The following is a 16,459-nucleotide window of genomic DNA, read 5'->3' as shown; positions in this document are numbered from 1 at the left end:
TAAATTGAGCTTAGTCCCCAAAGTCTCTTGACATTTCTGCCAAAATCTAGATATAAAGCGGGGATCTCTATCCGAAACGATGCTCACAGGAACTCCATGTAATCTTACGATCTCATCCACGTACACCTGGGTCAATTTGTCCATGAAATACTTCATGCTTACTGGCAAGAAATGGGCCGATTTGGTTAACCGGTCGACGATCACCCAAACGGCATCATGCCCTCGTTGTGTTCGCGGCAAACCTGAAACGAAATTCATTGTGATGTTTTCCCACTTCCATTCGGGTATCTCAAGAGATTGTAACAAGTCCGATGGTTTTTTATGCTCTGCTTTAACTTGTTGGCAAATGAGACATTTTTGTACGTATTGAGCAATTTCCTTCTTCATGTTGTCCCACCAATAGGCTCCTTTTAGGTCTTGGTGCATCTTGCTACTACCCGAATGGATCGTATATTTAGATCGATGATTTTTCCTCTAAGATCTCCTTCTTTAACGTTTCATCTTTGGGCACCATAATTCGGTTTCCGTATTTCAAGACTCCCTCGGGACTGAAATTAAAATCTGACAATTCCCCTTTTTCCTCTTTCTCTCCCCATTTCCGCACCATCGAATCCTTCTTTTGAACTTCTTTAACTCGCTCCAGTAGTGCGGATGTTATTTTAACATTACCAAAAACCACCTTATGACTCCCAAGGCAGGGCTTCCACTCACAAACAGATTCCAACAGATCCCACTCCTTAATCATTAACCCCGCTACTTGAGCCTTTCGGCTTAAGTCATCCGCCACCACATTAGCTTTTCCCGGATGATGGTTCATAGTGCCGTCATAGTCCTCCAGAAATTTCATCCATCGTCGCTGCCTTATGTTCAATTCCTTTTGCGAGAAGAGGTATCTAAGACTCTTGTGGTTTGAGTAAACCTCGAAGGTCACCCCGTATAGATAATGTCTCCACTTTTTCAGAGCAAAAACAACCGCGGCTAACTCTAGATCATGGGTGGGATAGTTCTACTCGTGGGGTTTCAACTTCCTAGAGGCAAAAGATATTACATTCCGATTTTGCATTAACACACGCCCCAGACCTTCCCGTGACGCGTCGGTATGAACGGTAAACCCGTCTACTCCGTTAGGCAAAGCTAGAATCGGTGCCATGGTCAATCTTTTCTTTAACTCACGAAAACTCGCTTCACACCGAGCATCCCACACGAACCGACCATGTTTTTTCGATAGGTCAGTTAAAGGACCGGCCAATTTGAAAAAATCTTTAATGAAACGCCTGTAGTACCCAACCAACCCTAGAAAACTATGAATCTCCATGGAATTTTCTGGCCTCTTCCAATTAGTCATGGCCTCTGCTTTCGCCGGGTCAACCGAGATACTCTCTTGGGAAATTACGTGCCCTAAGAAAGAAATTCTTTTCAGCTAAAACTCGAACTTACTAAATTTGGCATACAACTGATGCTCACTTAGGGTTTGTAAAATAATTCTTAGGTGCTGTTCATGCTCCTCACAAGTCTTGGAGTAAACCAAGATATCGTCAATAAAGACAACGACAAATCGATCCAGGTGGGGTTTAAAAATCCTATGCATTAGATCCATGAAGGCGGTAGGGGCATTAGTCAGTCCGAAGGGCATGACTGCGAATTCGTAGTGCCCATATCTTGAATTGAAAGCAGTTTTCGGGATATCTTCTTTCCTAATCAATAATTGGTAATACCCCTGTCGAAAATCTCATGAACTAATTTATACTAAAAAATAATTTAAAAACCATATTTACTCATAGAAATTATCCAGAAAATTTTTCTAACAAAGAAACTATAGAATTAGTGTGCAATTAAATAAAATAAAACTTAGAAAATAAGAAAATTACGGGTTCTCACACTTTCTCCCCCTGAAAAGAATTTCGCCCTCGAAATTTCTCATCTTGATTTTCAAACAGTTCAGGGCATTTCTTTTTCATTTCTTCTTCCACCTCCCAGGTAACCTCCTCAATTCGGTGATTTCTCCATAAAATCTTCACCAAAGGTATTCGTTTGTTTCTCAACTCTTTAACCATTCGGTCGAGCAACTGTACTGGCTTCTCTTCGTAGGTGAGGGATTCATCTATCTCGACTTCCTCTTGCTGTAAGATGTGAGACGTATCAGGATAATACTTTTTAAGCATCGAGACGTGGATGACGTTGTGAATTCTGGATAGACTTGACGGTAGTTTAAGTCGATACGCTACTTTACCAACTCTTTGGAGAATCTTGAAAGGTCTGACGAATCTCGGTTGAAGTTTTTTTCCTCTACCCGCCGTGACACTTCGTAATGGTGTGACCTTAAGGAAAACACAGTCCCCAACTTCGAACTCCAGATCTTTTCTTCGATTGTCCGCGTAGCTCTTCTTTCGGTTTTGAGCTATTTTGAGACTTTGTCGTATCAACTTGACTCTTTCTCGAGCATTCTCCATCCATGGAATAGTGGTTGGATCTAGCACCTTTCTCTCACCGATTTCGTCCCAATAGATCGGTGACCGGCACTTCCTCCCGTATAGCGCTTCGTAGAGTGCCATTTGAATTGACGAATGGTAACTGTTATTGTAAGCAAACTCTACTAAGGTCATATGTTGACCCCAAATATCTCCGAAATCCAGAACACAGGTCCTTAACATATTCTCGAGAGTTTGAATTGTTCGCTCCGACTGTCCATCCGTCTGAGGGTGATAGGTGGTGCTTAAATTGAGCTTAGTCCCCAAAGTCTCTTGACATTTCTGCCAAAATCTAGATATAAAGCGGGGATCTCTATCCGAAACGATGCTCACAGGAACTCCATGTAATCTTACGATCTCATCCACGTACACCTGGGTCAATTTGTCCATGAAATACTTCATGCTTACTGGCAAGAAATGGGCCGATTTGGTTAACCGGTCGACGATCACCCAAACGGCATCATGCCCTCGTTGTGTTCGCGGCAAACCTGAAACGAAATTCATTGTGATGTTTTCCCACTTCCATTCGGGTATCTCAAGAGATTGTAACAAGTCCGATGGTTTTTTATGCTCTGCTTTAACTTGTTGGCAAATGAGACATTTTTGTACGTATTGAGCAATTTCCTTCTTCATGTTGTCCCACCAATAGGCTCCTTTTAGGTCTTGGTGCATCTTGCTACTACCCGAATGGATCGTATATTTAGATCGATGATTTTTCCTCTAAGATCTCCTTCTTTAACGTTTCATCTTTGGGCACCATAATTCGGTTTCCGTATTTCAAGACTCCCTCGGGACTGAAATTAAAATCTGACAATTCCCCTTTTTCCTCTTTCTCTCCCCATTTCCGCACCATCGAATCCTTCTTTTGAACTTCTTTAACTCGCTCCAGTAGTGCGGATGTTATTTTAACATTACCAAAAACCACCTTATGACTCCCAAGGCAGGGCTTCCACTCACAAACAGATTCCAACAGATCCCACTCCTTAATCATTAACCCCGCTACTTGAGCCTTTCGGCTTAAGTCATCCGCCACCACATTAGCTTTTACCGGATGATAGTTGATAGTGCAGTCGTAGTCCTCCAGAAATTCCATCCATCGTCGCTGCCTTATGTTCAATTCCTTTTGCGAGAAGAGGTGTCTAAGACTCTTGTGGTTTGAGTAAACCTCGAAGGTCACCCCGTATAGATAATGTCTCCACTTAATCAGAGCAAAAACAACCGTGGCTAACTCTAGATCATGGGTGGGATAGTTCTTCTCGTGGGGTTTCAACTTCCTAGAGGCAAAAGATATTACATTCCGATTTTGCATTAACACACGCCCCAGACCTTCCCGTGACGAGTCGGTATAAACGGTAAACCCGTCTACTCCGTTAGGCAAAACTAGAATCGGTGCCATGGTCAATCTTTTCTTTAACTCACGAAAACTCGCTTCACACCGAGCATCCCACACGAATCGACCATGTTTTTTCTATAGGTCAGTTAAAGGACCGGCCAATTTGAAAAAATCTTTAATGAAACGCCTGTAGTACCCAGCCAACCCTAGAAAACTATGAATCTCCATGAAATTTTCTGGCCTCTTCCAATTAGTCATGGCCTCTACTTTCGCCGGGTCAACCGAGATACCCTCTTGGGAAATTACGTGCCCTAAGAAAGAAATTCTGTTCAGCCAAAACTCGAACTTACTAAATTTGGCATACAACTGATGCTCTCTTAGGGTTTGTAAAATGATTCTTAGGTGCTGTTCATGCTCCTCACAAGTCTTGGAGTAGACCAAGATATCGTCAATAAAGACAACGACAAATCGATCCAGGTAGGGTTTAATAATCCTATGCATTAGATCCATGAAGGCGGTAGGGGCATTGGTTAGTCCGAAGGGCATGACTGCGAATTCGTAGTGCCCATATCTCGAATTGATAGCAGTTTTCGGGATATCTTCTTTCCTAATCAATAATTGGTAATACCCCTGTCGAAAATCTCTTGAACTAATTTATACTAGAAAAATAATTTAAAAACCATATTTACTCATAAAAATTATCCAGAAAATTTTTCTAACAAAGAAACTATAGAATTAGTGTGCAATTAAATAAAATAAACTTAGAAAATAAGAAAATTACGGGTTCTCACACTCTCTCCCCCTTAAAAGAATTTTGCCCTCGAAATTTCTCATATTGATTTTCAAACAGTTCAGGGCATTTCTTTTTCATTTCTTCTTCCACCTCCCAGGTAACCTCCTCAATTTCGTGATTTCTCCACAAAATCTTCACCAAAGGTATTCGTTTGTTTCTCAATTCTTTAACCTTTCGGTCGAGCAACTGTACTGTCTTCTCTTCGTAGGTGAGGGATTCATCTATCTCGACTTCCTCTGGCTGTAAGATGTGAGACGTATCAGGATAATACTTTTTAAGCATCGAGACATGGAAGACGTTGTGAATTCTGGATAGACTTGACGGTAGTTTAAGTCGATACGCTACTTTACCAACTCTTTGGAGAATCTTGAAAGGTCTGACGAATCTCGGTTGAAGTTTTTTTCCTCTACCCGCCGTGACACTTCGTAATGGTGTGACCTTAAGGAAAACACAGTCCCCAACTTCGAACTCTAGATCTTTTCTTCGATTGTCCGCGTAGCTCTTCTTTCGGTTTTGAGCTATTTGGAGACTTTGTCGTATCAACTTGACTCTTTCTCGAGCATTCTCCATCCATGGAATTGTGGTTGGATCTAGCACCTTTCTCTCACCGATTTCGTCCCAATAGATCGGTGACCGGCACTTCCTCCCGTATAGCGCTTCATAGAGTGCCATTTGAATTGACGAATGGTAACTGTTATTGTAAGCAAACTCTACTAAGGTCATATGTTGACCCCAATTACCTCCAAAATCCAGAACACAGGTCCTTAACATATTCTCGAGAGTTTGAATTGTTCGCTCCGACTGTCCATCCGTCTGAGGGTGATAGGTGGTGCTTAAGTTAAGCTTAGTCCCCAAAGTCTCTTGACATTTCTGCCAAAATCTAGATATAAAGCGAGGATCTCTATCGGAAACGATGCTCACAGGAACTCCATGTAATCTTACGATCTCATCCACGTACACCTGGGTCAATTTGTCCATGAAATACTTCATGCTTACCGGCAAGAAATGGGCCGATTTGGTTAACCGGTCGACGATCACCCAAACGGCATCATGCCCTCGTTGTGTTCGCGGCAAACCTGAAACGAAATTCATTGTGATGTTTTCCCACTTCCATTCGGGTATCTCAAGAGATTGTAACAAGTCCGATGGTTTTTGATGCTCTGCTTTAACTTGTTGGCAAATGAGACATTTTTGTACGTATTGAGCAATTTCCTTCTTCATGTTGTCCCACCAATAGGCTCCTTTTAGGTCTTGGTGCATCTTGCTACTACCCGAATGGATCGTATATTTAGATCGATGATTTTTCCTCTAAGATCTCCTTCTTTAACGTTTCATCTTTGGGCACCATCATTCGGTTTCGGTATTTCAAGACTCCCTCGGGACTGAAATTAAAATCTGACACTTCCCCTTTTTCCTCTTTCTCTCCCCATTTCCGCACCATCGAATCCTTCTTTTGAACTTCTTTAACTCGCTCCAGCAGTGCGGATGTTATTTTAACATTACCAAAAACCACCTTATGACTCCCAAGGCAGGGCTTCCACTCACAAACAGATTCCAACAGATCCCACTCCTTAATCATTAACCCCGCTACTTGAGCCTTTCGGCTTAAGTCATCCGCCACCACATTAGCTTTTCCCGGATGATAGTTGATAGTGCAGTCATAGTCCTCCAGAAATTCCATCCATCGTCGCTGCCTTATGTTCAATTCCTTTTGCGAGAAGAGGTATCTAAGACTCTTGTGGTTTGAGTAAACCTCGAAGGTTACCCCGTATAGATAATGTCTCCACTTAATCAGAGCAAAAACAACCGTGGCTAACTCTAGATCATGGGTGGGATAGTTCTACTCGTGGGGTTTCAACTTCCTAGAGGCAAAAGATATTACATTCCGATTTTGCATTAACACACGCCCCAGACCTTCCCGTGACGCGTCGGTATAAACGGTAAACCCGTCTACTCCGTTAGGCAAAGCTAGAATCGGTGCCATGGTCAATCTTTTCTTTATGTGACGCCCCGAAAAGTATAAGTGTGAGAACCCGGAAATTTTCTACTTTTCTAGGGTTTATTTTTTAAACGCCCGCCTTTTCTACATTTTCTTGATTAGAAAAATTCCCCAGATAAAGTTTATGAGCAAAAATAGTTTTAAAATGATTTTTCTAGTATCGGTTAGTTTTTGAGAAATTAAAAGCGTATTTTGGACGTGGGACCCGCAAGTGCGGTAAATGCATTATATTTTTGACAACTTGTTAGAATTTTGTATTAAGTGATATTATTTTACAATGTGTTAAGATATTTGTGTAAAAGAGACAAAAAGTTAGGCAAGCAATTAATGAAGAGGACATGTGTCACTTGAGGATTTATTCTTACCTTTTTGACCTTTTGACCACTATTCATGCCTTTACCATTTAAACCAAAATTGACCCAAAATTCTTCTTATTTTGAAGCTCTTGGCCGAATTTCTTGCTAGGAACAAAGGAAAGAAAACTCTCTCAATTTTCAAGCTCCAATCTTTCAATTCAACCGTTTAATCTTCAAATTTTTCCATAGAACTTCTTAGTTTGGTGATATTGAGGTTGGTTGTGGAGTTGTTTGGAAGAAATTGGTGCTAAGTTGCTTACTTTCTTGAGCTTGCAAGGTGAGTAACTAGGGAATTCTTCCTTTGATCTTGATAATGTTCAATTAGTGATTGGTGGTGGTTGAATAAGTGATTTTATGGATGATTTCATGATTTTGGTTGAAATTAGTGAAGTTTTATATTTAATTAGGATTTTTCTGTTCTCATATGATTGTTATTATGTGGTTATGTATAATGATTGGAAATGATAGTTGAGGAAGCTAGGAGGTGGAAAAAGTGATTAATTGCAAGTAAATTCTGTTTTGGAAGAAATCTGGAAAATTAGGGTTCTTGGTTCTTCATTCTGTCCGAAATTTTTGGTCCTAGATAGAGGCCCAATTGGCCTTGGCTCAAAACATGAAAGTTGTAGGTATTGATGTTTTAAGGGTGCTTGTAAAATTTCAGGTCAATTGGAGTAGTGTCGAATGAGATAAGCCGAATTTACTGTTGCTGTTCTGGGTGATCAGAATGTGCGAACTGTGATTGTAATCGTCTGTTTTGATTGGAATTGGTTTGGATTTTGTTGTTAGTGTCTTCTGATGAAATGTAGCTTGATGCCTTAGCTATCATATGCCTTTGGAATGAATGCATTTGGACCTGTGTAGACTGAATTGGACTGATTACAGTTTTGTGTGATTTGGGAACCTGCAATTACGGTTCTGGGTTGGTTTTCTGCATTTTTGACCTAGTTGTGCTAGGATTTGGACTGAGTGGACTTCTACATTGTTGTAGCCCTGTCTCTTAGCTTCGCGATGGTGGGTCTTACACCCTCATCCGATAATCGTAACGCCTTTGGTGCCATTACCGCAAAAGGACGTCAAAACTGTTTTCTGGTTTTGAGCAATTGTGGTTAATTGCTATGTGATTGGGTGGGATAGTTCTACTCGTGGGGTTTCAACTTCCTAGAGGCAAAAGATATTACATTCCGATTTTCCATTAACACACGCCCCAGACCTTCCCGTGACGCGTCGGTATAAACGGTAAACCCGTCTACTCCGTTAGGCAAAGCTAGAATCGGTGCCATGGTCAATCTTTTCTTTAACTCACGAAAACTCGCTTCACACCGAGCATCCCACACGAACCGACCATGTTTTTTCGATAGGTCAGTTAAAGGACCGGCCAATTTGAAAAAATCTTTAATGAAACGCCTGTAGTACCCAGCCAACCCTAGAAAACTATGAATCTCAATGAAATTTTCTGGCCTCTTCCAATTATTCATGGCTTCTACTTTCGCCGGGTCAACCGAGATACCCTCTTGGGAAATTACGTGCCCTAAGAAAGAAATTCTTTTCAGCCAAAACTCGAACTTACTAAATTTGGCATACAACTGATGCTTTCTTAGGGTTTGTAAAATGATTCTTAGGTGCTGTTCATGCTCCTCACAAGTCTTGGAGTAGACCAAGATATCGTCAATAAAGACAACGACAAATCGATCCAGGTAGGGTTTAAAAATCCTATGCATTAGATCCATGAAGGCGGTAGGGGCGTTGGTTAGTCCGAAGGGCATGACTGCGAATTCGTAGTGCCCATATCTCGAATTGATAGCAGTTTTCGGGATATCTTCTTTCCTAATCAATAATTGGTAATACCCCTGTCGAAAATCTCATGAACTAATTTATACTAGAAAAATAATTTAAAAATCATATTTACTCATAAAAATTATCCAGAAAATTTTTCTAACAAAGAAACTATAGAATTAGTGTGCAATTAAATAAAATAAAACTTAGAAAATTAGAAAATTAAGGGTTCTCACACTCTCTCCCCCTTAAAAGAATTTCGCCCTCGAAATTTCTCATCTTGATTTTCAAACAGTTCAGGGCATTTTTTTTTCATTTCTTCTTCCACCTCCCAGGTAACCTCCTCAATTCCGTGATTTCTCCACAAAATCTTCACCAAAGGTATTCGTTTGTTTCTTAACTCTTTAACCTTTCGGTCGAGCAACTGTACTGGCTTCTCTTCGTAGGTGAGGGATTCATCTATCTCGACTTCCTCTGGCTGTAAGATGTGAGACGTATCAGGATAATACTTTTTAAGCATCGAGACGTGGAAGACGTTGTGAATTCTGGATAGACTTGACGGTAGTTTAAGTCGATACGCTACTTTACCAACTCTTTGGAGAATCTTGAAAGGTCTGACGAATCTCGGTTGAAGTTTTTTTCCTCTACCCGCCGTGACACTTCGTAATGGTGTGACCTTAAGGAAAACACAGTCCCCAACTTCGAACTCCAGATCTTTTCTTCGATTGTCCGCGTAGCTCTTCTTTCGGTTTTGAGCTATTTGGAGACTTTGTCGTATCAACTTGACTCTTTCTCGAGCATTCTCCATCCATGGAATAGTGGTTGGATCTAGCACCTTTCTCTCACCGATTTCGTCCCAATAGATCGGTGACCGGCACTTCCTCCCGTATAGCGCTTCGTAGAGTGCCATTTGAATTGACGAATGGTAACTGTTATTGTAAGCAAACTCTACTAAGGTCATATGTTGACCCCAATTACCTCCAAAATCCAGAACACATGTCCTTAACATATTCTCGAGAGTTTGAATTGTTCGCTCCGACTGTCCATCCGTCTGAGGGTGATAGGTGGTGCTTAAGTTGAGCTTAGTCCCCAAAGTCTCTTGACATTTCTGCCAAAATCTAGATATAAAGCGGGGATCTCTATCCGAAACGATGCTCACAGGAACTCCATGTAATCTTACGATCTCATCCACGTACACCTGGGTCAATTTGTCCATGAAATACTTCATGCTTACTGGCAAGAAATGGGCCGATTTGGTTAACCGGTCGACGATCACCCAAACGGCATCATGCCCTCGTTGTGTTCGCGGCAAACCTGAAACGAAATTCATTGTGATGTTTTCCCACTTCCATTCGGGTATCTCAAGAGATTGTAACAAGTCCGATGGTTTTTGATACTCTGCTTTAACTTGTTGGCAAACGAGACATTTTTGTACGTATTGAGCAATTTCCTTCTGTTATTCTTGGTTTTGATGATCACAAAAGTTCGTTTATACTGACCAAGATTGATCAGGCCTAATGGAACAAGGAAAGCATATGTTTGATTGACTCCAGTCTACGATGCTTTGGATGTGGCAAACAAGATTGAAATAATATAAACGAATTTAGTCATTGTTTTGTTCCGATCAAAGATACTGTCTTTTAAGTATGTCTAGTTTGTCATTCTTGGTACTTTGAAATGTTTATCTAACCTCCTTCAAATACAAGTGTTTTTGTCTATCCAAGAATCAGGTTCAAATATGTCATGAAATGCAAGACAACCAAAATGAGAAGCAAAAACAGGACAATCAGGTCGGACGGCCGAAATGAAACTGTCGGACGTCCGGAAGGATCGGACGCACACCTCGGACGCATATCAACCAGATCGGACGTCCGAAAAATTCCAAGATAACTTGCTAACTCTCGGCCTACGATCGGACGCTGTGCTGTCGGACGACAAAAATCTCATCGGACGTCCGAACTTCAACTTGGCGGTTTTTGGACGTTTGGTTCGGACGATGATTTGATCGTCGGACGTCCGAAAGCCCCAACGGCTAGCTGACCCTTCATCTGCCTTCTATCCGTTGGAAGCTTTAATGAAGCCCATTTTTGTTCCCCTTTAAAAACAAACTGTTCTGAACGAAGGAAGGACTTTTGCACACTTTGTTTACAAGATCTCAAGAGATATTTTAGCTAGAAAATAGTCTCCAAAGCAAGATTTGTTTTAAAGTGGTGTGAATTTCTGGTGAGCATTTCTTTTGTGACTGAAAGGATCTTTAGTGTAGCTTTGTTGAGGGTTTTTCTGAGTGATTGTAAAACTTCTTAGCTTGACTAAGTGAGGCTTAGGGCAAGGAAGAAGTGCTCCCTCCATTGTACATCTAGTTGATCTTCTTTCATCTAAGAGAAGTTGCTCTTCCTAGTGTGTGGTCTTCAAGTTTGAGGATAGCTTGGTAGACACTTGGTTTGATTCCCTAATTTACTTTTCTGTTTAATAAAATTCTCATTGCTTGTCTATACTTGTGTTTCTGATCAATATTGCTCTTGTCTTCTAATCTACTTGGTTGATCATTACTAGAAAAGAAGGTAAATTTTTATTAAAGAAAAAGTGCATAAATTTGGTTAAGATTTTAATCAACCCAATTCACCCCCCCTCTTGGTTGTCTTTGGGACTTACAATTGGTATCAGAACTTGGTCTCCTTGAGATTAAGCTCTAACGGCTTGGAGTAAAGATGACAACCAGTCATGCTATGTTTGTTGAGGGGCAATCTGTTACTAGGCCTCCCATGTTCAGTGGCTCCAACTATGTTAGCTGGAAAGAACGGATGATTATCTTTTTGCAATCTATTGATATTGAACTGTGGTTTATTGTGAGTGAAGGACCGCATGAAGCTAACTTTCTTGATGCAGATACAGGGCTGCTTCAGCCAAAAATGAGAGCTGAAATGAATGCTCAAGATAGGACTAACCTCACATTGAATGCCAAGGCCATGAATGTTCTTTATAGTGCCTTAGATTCAAATGAATCAATTAGAGTGAAAGGCTGTAAATCAGCCAAAGAAATGTGGGATAAGTTAAGAGAAATCCATGAGGGTGGTGACAATGTGAGAGAACAGAGAAAGGCCATCTTGGTCACAAAGTATGAATCATTTAAGATTGAACCTCTTGAGGATATTGACAAAATGTTTTGCAGGTTCACTGACTTGATCAAAGATCTCGAGGTGTTGGGCAAAGAGTACACCTTGGGAGAGAAGAACAGAAAAATTCTCAATGCATTGGGCAAAGAATGGGAAAATAAAGTGACTGCAATAGAGGAGGCTAAGGATTTAAGTTCTGTGCCTATTGAATCTATCATTAACTCACTAACCTCTTATGAGTTAAAACTGAAATCTAAAGTGCAGGAGGAAGAGGATGCTAGAGCAAAAAGAAATATTGCTCTAAAGACTACTCAAAGTGAAGATGATCCAGCTCACTTGGATGATGAAGATTCGGATGGTGATGATAATGATCTTGCTCTCATCACAAGAGGTTTCAAAAGAATCTTGAATAAAAGGAAGTTCAGAAAGGGAGGACCTAGCAATCAATTCCAAAATTATTCATCAAATGCAAGGAACAAAGAAAAACAAGAATTCAACAAGAAGCAAGTGGACAAATGCTATGAATGTGGACAGCCTGGACACTATGCAAACGAATGCCCCATGAAGAAAATGAAAGATGGAAAAGCTGATCGAAAGCCAAGATTCAACAACTTCCAGATTACTTGGAATGAATGCAACTCTGAAGGGGAAGTTGAAGAAGAGGAAGAATCAGCTCAAATGGCCTTCATGGCTATTGGAGATAATGAGGAAAAAGGATCAAACAAGTCCAAATGGTTTATTGATAGCGGCTGCTCAAGGCATATGACCGGTGATCCCTCCTTGTTCATAAAGCTAAAATCAAAATCAAGTGGAAAGGTGACATTCGGTGATGATGTGAAAGCTAAGACAATTGGTATAGGAGATATTGGTAAGGATGGTGAAACTTTTGTCCATAATGTGCTCTTAGTTGATAACTTAAGTTATAACTTGCTTAGTGTTAGTCAATTATGTGATAAAGACTTGAATGTGTTATTCAAAAAACATGAATGCATTGTGCTTGATTCCAAATATAATATTGTGTTCAAAGGTAAGAGGTTCAACGACATATATATTGTGGTTCTTGATAAAATTGATTCATCTAGCTTGAAATGTCTTAAAGCTTCAAATGAAGATCCTTGGTTGTGGCATAGAAGACTTTGTCATTTTAACATGGATTTACTAAAGGAAATTTCGAAAAAGGAGTTGGTTAGAGGCTTGCCAAAAATCAGTTTTGATAAGGACAAAATATGTGATGCATGTCAATTTGGGAAGCAAACAAAAAAATTCCTTTAAACCTAAGATGTGTGTATCTACTTCTAAACCTTTGGAACTCTTGCATCTTGATTTATTTGGTCCCACTCAAATTACTAGCTTGGGTGGTAAAAGATATTGTTTTGTAATTGTTGATGATTATTCTAGATACACTTGGGTGCTATTTCTTGCTCATAAAGATGATGCCTTCAAGAATTTTACTTCATTGTTTGCTAAAGTGCAAAATTTGCTTGGCTTAAAAATTGTTAGGATTAGAAGTGATAATGGAACGGAATTCAAATATTGTGGTTTTCCAGATTTCTGTGATCATAATAGCATTACACATGAGTTTTCAATTGCAAGAACTCCACAACAAAATGGTGTTGTAGAAAGGAAAAACAGGACACTACAAGAGGCTGCTAGAACTATGTTAAGTGAATGTAGTTTGCCTAAATACCTTTGGGCTGAAGCGGTAAACACTGCATGTTATGTGATGAATAGAATACTTTTGAGACCTATTTTAAAGAAAACTCCTTATGAGCTGATTTTTGATAAGAAACCTACGGTTGGTTATTTCAAAGTATTTGGTTGTAAATGCTTTATTTTGAATCTAAAGGAACATCTTGGTAAGTTTGATAAAAAATCTGATGAAGGAATATTTTTGGGGTATTGTGAGAATAAAAGAGGATATAGAGTTTTTAATAGAAGGACTCTTGTGATTGAAGAAGCTATACATATAACATTTGATGAAACAAATGATGATAATTCCAAAAGTTCGTGTGAGGATGATGATGTAGGTGTTCGAGAAGGAATGGAAAAGCTATCAATTGGAAATGAAGGAAGCTCTAAACCAGCAGCAACTGAAATGGAAAATGAAGTTCATAATGATCAAGAAGAAGAAGATGAAGACAAAAATGATGATCCACTCAAAGATCTTCCCAAGGCTTGGAAATTCAGCCAAAATCATCCAAAAGAGCTTATAATTGGTGATCCATCCGAGAAGGTAAACACTCGTTCCTCATCTAGAAAATTGATTGACAATTTTGCTTTAGTTTCTCTCTTTGAACCCAAAAATATCAATGATGCTTTAAAGGATGAAAACTGGATTTTGGCAATGCAAGAAGAACTTAATCAATTTGAGAGAAATGAAGTTTGGACACTTGTTAATAGACCTCAAAATCAACCTATCATTGGTACAAAGTGGATTTTTAGAAATAAGTTGGATGATAAAGGTGTTGTTGTAAGAAATAAAGCCAGATTAGTTGCCAAAGGATATGCACAAGAAGAAGGAATTGATTTTGATGAAACATTTGCTCCCGTAGCAAGATTAGAATCTATTAGAATGCTTCTTGCTTTTGCATGCTTTAAAGGCATCAAATTGTTTCAAATGGATGTTAAAAGTGCCTTTTTAAATGGTTTTATTGATCAAGAAGTATATGTGGATCAACCCCCCGGTTTTGAAAATACAAAATTTCCAAGTCATGTGTTTAAACTATCTAAAGCTTTATATGGTCTAAAACAGGCTCCAAGAGCTTGGTATGAAAGACTAAGTGGTTTTTTGATTGAAAATGGTTTCAAAAGGGGTGTTGTGGACACCACACTTTTTACTAAGCAAGTGTTGAATGACCTTCTTATTGTGCAAATATATGTTGATGATATTATTTTTGGTGCTACTAATGAGTATCTATGCAAGGAGTTTTCCACCACTATGCAAAATGAATTTGAAATGAGTATGATGGGAGAATTAAATTTCTTCCTTGGACTTCAAATACATCAAGCGCTTGAGGGAATTTTTATAAATCAAGCAAAATATACCAAGGAATTGCTGAAAAGGTTTGGCATGGAGGACTCAAAGCAAGTTGGAACTCCAATGTGCACTTCTACAAAGCTTGACAAAGATGAAGAAGGTAATCATGTGGATGAAAAGCATTATAGAGGTATGATCGGAAGCCTACTCTATTTAACCGCAAGTAGACCTGATATTATGTTTGCTGTTTGCTTGTGTGCTAGATTTCAATCTTGTCCAAAAGAATCATTTGAATGCATTTGAATGCTATAAAAAGGATTTTTAGGTATTTGAAAGGTACATTAGACTATGGTCTTTGGTATGCTAGATCTAATGAGTTTGCACTATATGGTTATTCGGATGCTGATTTTGGAGGTTGTCGTGTGGATAGAAAGAGTACTAGTGGAACTTGTCATTTTCTTGGAAATTGTTTAGTCTCTTGGTTTAGCAAAAAGCAAAATGCAATATCTTTGTCTACAACCGAAGCGGAATATATTGCCGCTAGTGCATGTTGTGCTCAACTTTTATGGATGAAGCACACTTTGAATGATTTTGGATTGTTGTATGACTGCATGCCTGTATTCTGTGATAATACTAGTGCTATAAATTTGACCAAAAATCCTATTCATCATTCTAGGACAAAGCACATAGATATAAAGCATCACTTTATTCGTGATCTTGTTCAAAAAGGTGAAATATGTGTAAATTATGTTTGTTCTAAAGATCAATTTGCTGATATTTTTACCAAAGCTCTGCCATTAGATCAGTTCATTCATCTAAGATCAAAAATAGGAATAATCGAAAAATCATCCTAAAATTTCTCAAAGTCTTCGGACGTCCGAAAGAAGATGAACGGACGTCCGATGATGTTCTTCAGCCATTTTCCAGAATTGCGCCTGTTCGGACGCAACTGTCGGACGCACAACTTCGTTCGGCCGTCCGACAGTGCAACGGCTCATTTTTTAAAACAACTTTCTTCCTCATTTGCTTCAGACTCTTCCCATTTTATTTCCTCTCGGACGAAAACCCTCTTGTCTCTCACTCTCAAATTCATATCGTTCTGAAGCCCCCATTCCCAAATTGACTCAACCAAAACAGTTCCTGATCAATTGCGAGTCATTATTCCTGATCATTTCACAGAATCATCTATCACTTCGCACATTCCCAAATTTTCTTCAAAACCCTATCTTTTCATAACCGCTCTGTCAAATCTTCTACAAGGCTTTTTTGTTCCAAAATTTTTGTGCGATTCACTTTCCTACTACTGTGTGTATCATTTGCATCTATCATTCCATACATTTCGCACAATGGTGAATCTAAGGGGAGGAAAAGTTACTGCCGGACGCAAGCATCCACTCAGGGATGAGGATGAGAGTCTTCCCACTGTCAAACGGACATCCAAACGCTTCAAAAGAGGAGCTATCAAGGGTCAAATGTCACGGCCTACACCACAACCCTCCTCTCAGCCTGAATCTGGACAGGGGACATCTTCTCAACCGCCTCCAAAATCAGCCCCTCCTCCTACATTCTTTGATGATACTGCGAAAGACAAATACTCCTGGATATCCCAGAAGGGTGTCATCCCTCAAAGAACTGTAAACCCCTCTG

At 39.6% G+C, this 16,459-nt stretch overlaps 2 protein-coding genes across 2 annotated transcripts; both read right to left on the bottom strand.

Annotated features, from left to right (window-relative positions):
- Window positions 1–1,874: 1,874 nt before the first annotated feature.
- Window positions 1,875–2,552, bottom strand: LOC113780266. The gene has a single exon (XM_027326078.1). The coding sequence runs from the start codon at window positions 2,550–2,552 to the stop codon at window positions 1,875–1,877; it is 678 nt and encodes a 225-aa protein (XP_027181879.1).
- A 616-nt stretch (window positions 2,553–3,168) lies between these two features.
- LOC113780265 lies at window positions 3,169–6,275 on the bottom strand. The gene is made up of 3 exons (XM_027326077.1): window positions 6,033–6,275; window positions 4,650–4,834; window positions 3,169–3,742 (listed from the first exon to the last, which is right to left on the bottom strand). Exons 1-3 carry the CDS (start codon window positions 6,273–6,275, stop codon window positions 3,169–3,171), a joined length of 1,002 nt encoding a protein of 333 aa, XP_027181878.1.
- Window positions 6,276–16,459: the final 10,184 nt, after the last annotated feature.

This window comes from Coffea eugenioides, chromosome 8 (assembly GCF_003713205.1).
Source record: "Coffea eugenioides isolate CCC68of chromosome 8, Ceug_1.0, whole genome shotgun sequence".
Lineage (NCBI taxonomy): Eukaryota > Viridiplantae > Streptophyta > Magnoliopsida > Gentianales > Rubiaceae > Coffea > Coffea eugenioides.
This window is presented reverse-complemented; position numbering and strand designations above follow the sequence as displayed.

Excerpts from the sequence above, each read along its gene's own strand:
- LOC113780266 (XM_027326078.1), bottom strand. The coding sequence starts at position 2,552 with ATGGCACTCTACGAAGCGCTATACGGGAGGAAGTGCCGGTCACCGATC.
- LOC113780265 (XM_027326077.1), bottom strand. The coding sequence starts at position 6,275 with ATGGAATTTCTGGAGGACTATGACTGCACTATCAACTATCATCCGGGA. Across the intron at positions 4,835-6,032 it reads TTCAAAAGAAGGATTCGATG|CCAGAGGAAGTCGAGATAGA; the intron begins GTGCGGAAATGG and ends CACATCTTACAG. Across the intron at positions 3,743-4,649 it reads AAAAAGAAATGCCCTGAACT|GAAGTTGAAACCCCACGAGA; the intron begins GTTTGAAAATCA and ends TTTTGCCTCTAG.